Genomic DNA, 7,428 nt, shown 5'->3' on the forward strand with positions numbered 1-7,428 from the left:
CAGTGCTGTTGTAAATGTACAACGTTTAACTGATGTTAGTCGGGTTCGTGAAAACAGACATCGTCACTGCGCGTTCACTGATATGATGTTGTGCAATAATATTATCAAGGTCATTTGGACGAATCACGAGTGAGACGAAACAACATTGGTTTTGAGTTGATTTTAAGTACAACTGTAGAAGATTCTGTTTCTGTGAATAACGTTGTTTACTTTAAGTACATTTCCCAGTAAAAACAAAACCAGTTATCCCCCACAACAGGTGCTGGTTTTGCCATGTCTCGAACAGCCGAACACGTTCGTGGTCTAAGTGTCCGAGATATTAGATTTCCAGCTCCGGTAGATGAGCAACATTTAACTCAGCATACTATAGGATCGGTAATTTCATATATTATATAAGATAGAGCTTGAATTTTTAATTTTATCCATTCGTTTAGCATAAGGACAGTGCAAATGTTGGTGGTTTAATCTTGAAACTAGGTAGGCTTGTAATTAAAAAAAAAGTTGTTACTATTAAACTCTTTTAAGTTTAAGATTGGAAGGTATCTCCGTACCTGAGAAATTAGACATTGATTAATTTAATTCATTCATTGTTGATAACGACAGTAAAACAGTGTTATTTGGACTTACATTAGAAAGCATTTTATCTAATTATGTTAGATTTTATTTTCTATGGACAAACAAAACAGCGATTAAGGCGTTAGGTGTTGATGTCCATACAACTACTGACAGTGACATGGAATTTTTAATTTCATTTTGATTTTTGTGAAGCATCTGTTGATGAATATAATTTTTGGTAATTTGTATTTCATACCTAAAAAGGTAACGTAAAAAATAGAGGCGAGCCCAAAATATGTATGAAATTAGACGATCATATTGATCATTATTAGTACTAGTTTTTTATTATCTTGTAAGTAAAGGTAGTTTTTTCTAACTTTACTAGCAGTAGTAGTACTAGTACTACCTAGTGCATTGGAACCATAGTATATTAGACTTAGAGTGAGCGTTAATGCCATTGGAACTTTTGTTATTTTGATATTTAACCATTTTGTAAATGTTACATCTGTAAAATTGAGTCTGATTAGAACAACTATTGGTATCATAGCATGTCTTACTAGTAGTATTACTAATGTACACAGTGTAAGAACAGACAACTGTTATTCTGTAAGATCAATTTAGAAATTGTTAATTTCCTCCAAATCTTCATATGTATATATCCAGCTTTGATGATGATGTTTTTATTTTAAGTATTCATCAAACCTACTCTTAAATACTCTCTAATCCTGTTGCATCTACTATATCCAAAGACAATCTGTCTCAAAGGCTGACCTCACTGTTCAGAAAGTAAAATTTGCTTAATTAAGAGATGACTGCCAAATATTTTAATACATTTACCTAATAAATTTCTAATGATGAAAGGTTTTAGGGCTAAAAATCTCCAAAACCATCTATTGCATCAGAGAAAATTGTTGTTTAAACATATGTTTTTCACAAGCATCACTCAACACTCTTTGAGGAAAAATGAGAATAACTCATTCTTTTTTCCTTTTTTTTTCATAATAATTTGAAAGTCAGGATTGCATTAGCTTGACCCTCTAACACTTTTCTGTTGGAACCATGAAGGCTTCTTTAGTTTTTTTAGGTCATACTTACAAAAATACAGCATCAAACTTATACTACTTTGGAGAAAATGTTTCCAAAATCAGATGCTCCCTGATAAGAAAAAATAGTTCTTTTATATATTTTTTCCTGTCCAAACAAAAAGTTTCTTGGTAAAATGTAACATACATTTGAATATTTATGCAAATACAAGTAAGTTATATTTCACTTGATCATTGACTTGCTACATATTCATTATGTAGTGTGGGGAATAGTAATTTCTGTTATTTTTTATGATTTCATATATCATTTATTTATTTTTTCTATTGTTTGGTTCACTATATTTTAGTCATGGAGGGTGCTTTAGATACTAGCTCACCTACCTGCTAGTATACAGTTAACATTAAATGTGTGATTTTAATATATAGACATCAACATGAGATTCCACTAGTGGTGATATATGAATGCTATGTTCATCTTTGATTGTGTAAAACAAGTGCTAAGTAGTTAGTTATGTGTCATGTAATCTCATGGTCTGGAAAGGAAATATAAATCCTTAAGACTTGAAGTTAGACTGATGAGAGAAGTGTTAGGTTAGAAACTGTGATATGCAAGATATTTGATTTGTTAATATATATATTATTGCAAGTACTTTATCTTTCATTTGTGATGTAATTACTATTTCTTTTAGAAGTATCTAATATTTTTACTATGAATAATCTTCCAAATTAAATTTTTCTTTTTTAGCTTCTTTTTCCTGATTGGTTATTATTTGAGTGGCTTGGTGGTTAGGGTGCTTGATTTGCAATCTGCATGCTACAGGATCAAAACTCTTGCAGAACATGCTCACCATTTTAGTCATGAGGGTGCTGCTGTGTGATGGTTAATTTTACTGTTCATTGGTAAAGAGTAGCCCAAGAGTTTGTAGTGTGTTTGTACTGTGTAGTTTGACTAGCTACCTTCTGTCTAGTCCAGCATTTCTCATACTTGGGGTTACAAGACTATTATTGGGGGATTAGGAGATCATAAAAAAAAAGAATTGCAATAAATGATATTTTACAGTATTTGCATTGATTTGCTATCACGTTTTGGGTATGGAGTGGTCATCATATCCAAAAAAAGTTGAGAACCCCTACTCTAGTCTCTGAATTAATATTAAGAACAGCTAGTGCAGATAACTCTCAATTAATTTTCATGAGCTCATCAAACAAACAATCATTATTATTTTATGATTTGGATATTAACAGCATTGCTTCCTTGAAATATTTGTATTTGATTGGTTTATTTGTTTCCCGTTAAATTTAAATTTATTGGACTGATTTTCTTTTTTGTCAAAATTACATAAAATGTAGAGCAAGATTTGATCATATATAGTTTTGGATGAGACTGTAAATCTTTTATTTTGCAGTTCATGACAAATGAAAACTGCTTTATATTTGATTATTATAGTATTTGTCTGTTCATTTTCAAATGGTATGGTGATGGTCTAGTTGTTCTGTAACATTACAATTAGATTGTATACAGTAATCTCAACCAGATCAATAACGACACATCAAGTATTCTCTGGAATTGTTTATTAACACATAAAGATAAGTTACAGAAGTCAGTTTGTAAACATAGGACATTCACATGCTGAGTGGTGAATCCAATCAATCACCGATAGATTGCCACACACACACAGTATTAATAAAACTACTCGCATAAAACTGCTAAATGCAATGTCACAACCAATCAACAAACACCTCATACACCTATTATCGTCACTATTAACTTACATCATATGATTCAGTGTAAGCTTAACAAAGATTATTGCACAAAGTGTAAACAAGTAGGAAATTTGTAAGTTATTTTTAATAAGACATATTGGTGTGTAATGATATGATAATACATGATTGTGCCAACAAATGATGCTCCTGAATGAAGAAATGATGCTAACTTACTTCCTCACGTTATGATGCAGGAAAAAAATTATCTGGATCTTACATTTTAATAACAGATATGAAGGTCCCTAAATATTAATGTATTACACATCAAAGACCCATTACTTGTGACGTTGTCCAAAACATTTTTTTTCTTCTTTAATTGAAATAATATTTGTTAATCAAATGATATCAAGTAACTTATTTTATTAATGCATACTTTAATATCATGTTCTGTTTTATTTCTGAATAATATAAATTTTACCTTGTTTATTAATTCTTTAGTAAGTGTATATTGTATAATGCCACTAAAACTAGTAGAGTATGATCAGTTGCTCTAACAGGATGCCTCAGAATTCCTGGAAGTATTTTAAAAATTGTAACTGATGAAGCTTTCACTCAAAATATTAGTTATCACCTAATGGTAAAGCTCTAAAATAAAGAACACTTAAGTTGGTGTTTCTAATACTTTCATCAAGCCAGAAACTAAGGCTTAAAAAATTATACAATAGAATGCTACATATCACTGTATATGGAAAAGTTTCCCAATACATATAACAGGTGGCAGCCCTAGTTCCAACACCAACTCAAGTGAATTTTTATTCAAATAATTTACTAGATGCTAAATGAAATTACAATTCTTGAGTTCACAAGTATGATAACTTCTTTTTTGTTAAGTATCTCACAAAAAGCAAGAATTTCTCCAAATATTAACAATGTTACAACAATAAAACAGACTGATGGAAATTTCTTTTAGTTTTCAATAATAGCACATTATTACTGCTTTCACATACAATTTGTGATAACATCATAATAAAATTAGAAATAACTTAAGATACTTTACCCTTAAAGGATCGAAAGCCTGTAAAAAACTTTCTGTTGCAGGTCACTGTATTTCTTATTTATTAAGTCATAGACTTTGGCATTTGATTTCATAAATCATACTGTACAAATTCATGTGTAAGCAATATTATTAATAATATTTTATTTGCTTTAACAAAGAGATAGGTTTCAGTTCACTGATGGTTGACAAAATATTATGTAACATACATATAAATTTGACTAATCCACATCATGCTTCTTACAAAATGCAAGTTTTTATTTAAATAAAAATATTCAATCAAATTTGAGTGTAAGCTACCCAATAATGTAATAATAATTTTTCTGTATTTAACAAACTATTTAACAAACTTTAAGTAGTAGACTGAGTTGTTAAAAAATATCTTACTAGCAAGCACTAGTGTGTTAACCCTTTAGCTCAGTTGGTGGAGTACTCACCTAGCATATGACAGATCTCGGGTTCATACCAGAAGTGAAGAAATATATTGTGAAAAGTAAATAAAATTACCTAATTTACATTCCATATTCAACTTAATGCTAAACATAGAATAATGTTGAATACTGAAGATCAGTTAAAATATATTAAAGTAAAACTTGTTACCATGATTATTTTTTTTATAGCGTAGACTTACTTTAGAGATACATTATAGCTTTGTCCTAATTCATCAAATTAATGTCTGGAAATACAGATTTCAGTTTGTTAACGTCAAGGATAATTTATATCATGAAATAAACTTTTTTGTTGATAGATTGGTTAAATAAAAATTATGTATTTGCCGTGTGAATTTTATATCCCTTCTTTTTTAGGTTCTTCCAGATTACTCCTATGTTTATGTGGAACTGTTCACTGAGATAGGTTTAACCGGACATGGCTATACTTACACTCTCGGTCGTGGTAATGAAGTCGGTAAGTATTGCTACAGTTTGCTAAAATTTCATCTAGCTTATCCTACTGCTAGAAACAAACATTTTCACACAATTACAATTTTACATCAACCAAGGTAATATATTAACTCTGTTCACTATGAGTAACTGTTAACCAACAGAACCACCCAACAGTCAGTACAGGTTGACCATCACTAGTTCGGCAATCAATAATACGGTACAATCAGTAATCCGGCACTAATTTCGGCTAGAACAATTTCAAATACAGTAAGATACGTGCTATTAGGTAAATACTTTAGTCTCACTTGAAAGTTTTCTTTCCAATATTTTCTTTGATTAAAACTTAAAGAAAACCCCATTTTATGGGATATTTTAATTTTAAGATGAGGTGGTTAGCTAGTGGGTTTGGTGTATTCTAACCTAATAGATGGAGGATGCTGGATTAGTGATAGTCAACCTATATTTACAATTATCTTATGACTTTGGCAATTATTAGAAAATTATGATAAAAAATGGCTATTAATTTATATTTTGAAACAAAAAAATTATCAAATATAGCTTGAAACCTTAAATATGTTAAAACATTGCTATTATCACGAGTCTTATAATTAGTAACACTGTATATGTGACAATCATGTTATTAAACAGCTGCAAGTTCCACCCATCACGTTTTGATACTACTAGTTCTCTTAATTACTTATTATTATTGGATTAATCACAATTTAACACTTTTGTTTTCACCATCATTACCTTTTGTGTAAACATACCACTGATTACACTGGCCTGTGAATTTAAATATCATAAAAGTTGTTTTGGTTTTAATAACAAATTTTCCATAATTCAGCTATGCAGATTTCAAAGATAATATTTATTGTTTTCTATCACATGAGGATTTTTTACAAATAGGAAGAAACAAACACTCTTACTTAGATCAAATTATTATTTCATTTACCACAATGAACCTTTTTTATTATTATGTTTGTTAACTAAAATACAAACAAACTGAAGAAAAGAGAAGAACATTGATGTCAGACAAATATGCATCCTTTTTCATCCTGATTTTTTGTGTGAAATGTATGTCTTTTGATCTCAAAACTATGTGTTGTGGACTTTCTTTTATGTATTGCATCTGGAGCATCTTGTTTCAATGACCAGCAGTAATCGGCCATCATGCTGATGTTACACCCTCCCTGGTACCTCCTCTCCATTTCCGTGATGTCTTGATGAAACCTTTCCCCTTTTTCTTCACTGATGACACCGAGATTTTCAGGGAAATAGTCAGTATGCGAGTGTAATAAATTAACTTTCAAGCTCATATTATGACCCAACTCTTTGAATTTATTGAGCATGTTATTGACAATATTTTCATAATTTGGGTCCTTTTTGTTTCCTACAAATTTGTCAGTAACATCTTTAAAGGCAATCCATGCTTCTTTTTTATCTTTCCTCATTGTTCTTTTGACCTTTTTATCCAAAGTCAATTTCCTAATCTGAGACCCAACAAAAATCCCTTCTTTAAGTTTTGCTTCAGAAAAAGCTGGGGATTGCCCACATAGATACTTGAAACAATTGCCATCTTTGTCTAAGGCTTTTACAAACTGCATCATCAGTTTTATGTGAAGTGGAGGTAATGGGACTTTCTTTGTGTTAACCAAATTTTCATGTTCGATGTTTTTCGATCCTGATATCAGGCTGACTCTGTGGCCATTGCTTCTTTATGCAGTGCTGATTTCATGCTCTGCTGTCCCATTCACACAAAAACATGAAAACTTTGTATAACCGGATTGTTGACGCAACAACATACAAAAGACATTTAAGTCTCCACAAAGTAGCCAACCATGTTCTTTGTATTTGACCTTATTAAGAAGAAGTTAGAGATTTTTGTACATTTCCTTCAAGTGAACCAAATGAGCAATAGAAACAGATGCATATATGTTACCATTGGGAAGGAGAATTCCTTTTAGAGTTCTTTTGGAGGAATCAATGAATAACTGCCATTCACTTGGTTCATAGACTGCAGCTCCTTGCATTGATATTAATTCAGCAATATTGTAGCAATAAACCAGTGAACCTTCTTGTGAAAAGTATGGTATAAACTCTTTGTCACAATCTCTGTACCAGTAAAATGATGTCCCTGGAGAAAGTAAGTTCTGAGACCGAAGTCTGGACCCCAAAATCTCTGAAGAAT

The 7,428-nt window shown here is 30.9% G+C and overlaps 1 protein-coding gene across 1 annotated transcript in view; it reads left to right on the forward strand.

The window, feature by feature from the left end:
- The first annotated feature begins 25 nt into the window (after nucleotides 1–25).
- Nucleotides 26–7,428, forward strand: part of LOC111088987 (mitochondrial enolase superfamily member 1-like) — a 10,606-nt gene continuing 3,203 nt past the window's right edge. Inside the window, exons 1-2 of the mRNA XM_022400491.1 lie at nucleotides 26–375; nucleotides 5,163–5,262. Of these exons, the coding sequence (XP_022256199.1) occupies nucleotides 274–375; nucleotides 5,163–5,262 (202 nt within the window). The 5' untranslated portion in view covers nucleotides 26–273. The remainder of the gene's footprint in view (nucleotides 376–5,162; nucleotides 5,263–7,428) is intronic.

Source organism: Limulus polyphemus, unplaced genomic scaffold, assembly GCF_000517525.1.
Source record: "Limulus polyphemus unplaced genomic scaffold, Limulus_polyphemus-2.1.2 Scaffold4930, whole genome shotgun sequence".
In the NCBI taxonomy this organism is placed as follows: Eukaryota; Metazoa; Arthropoda; class Merostomata; order Xiphosura; family Limulidae; genus Limulus; species Limulus polyphemus.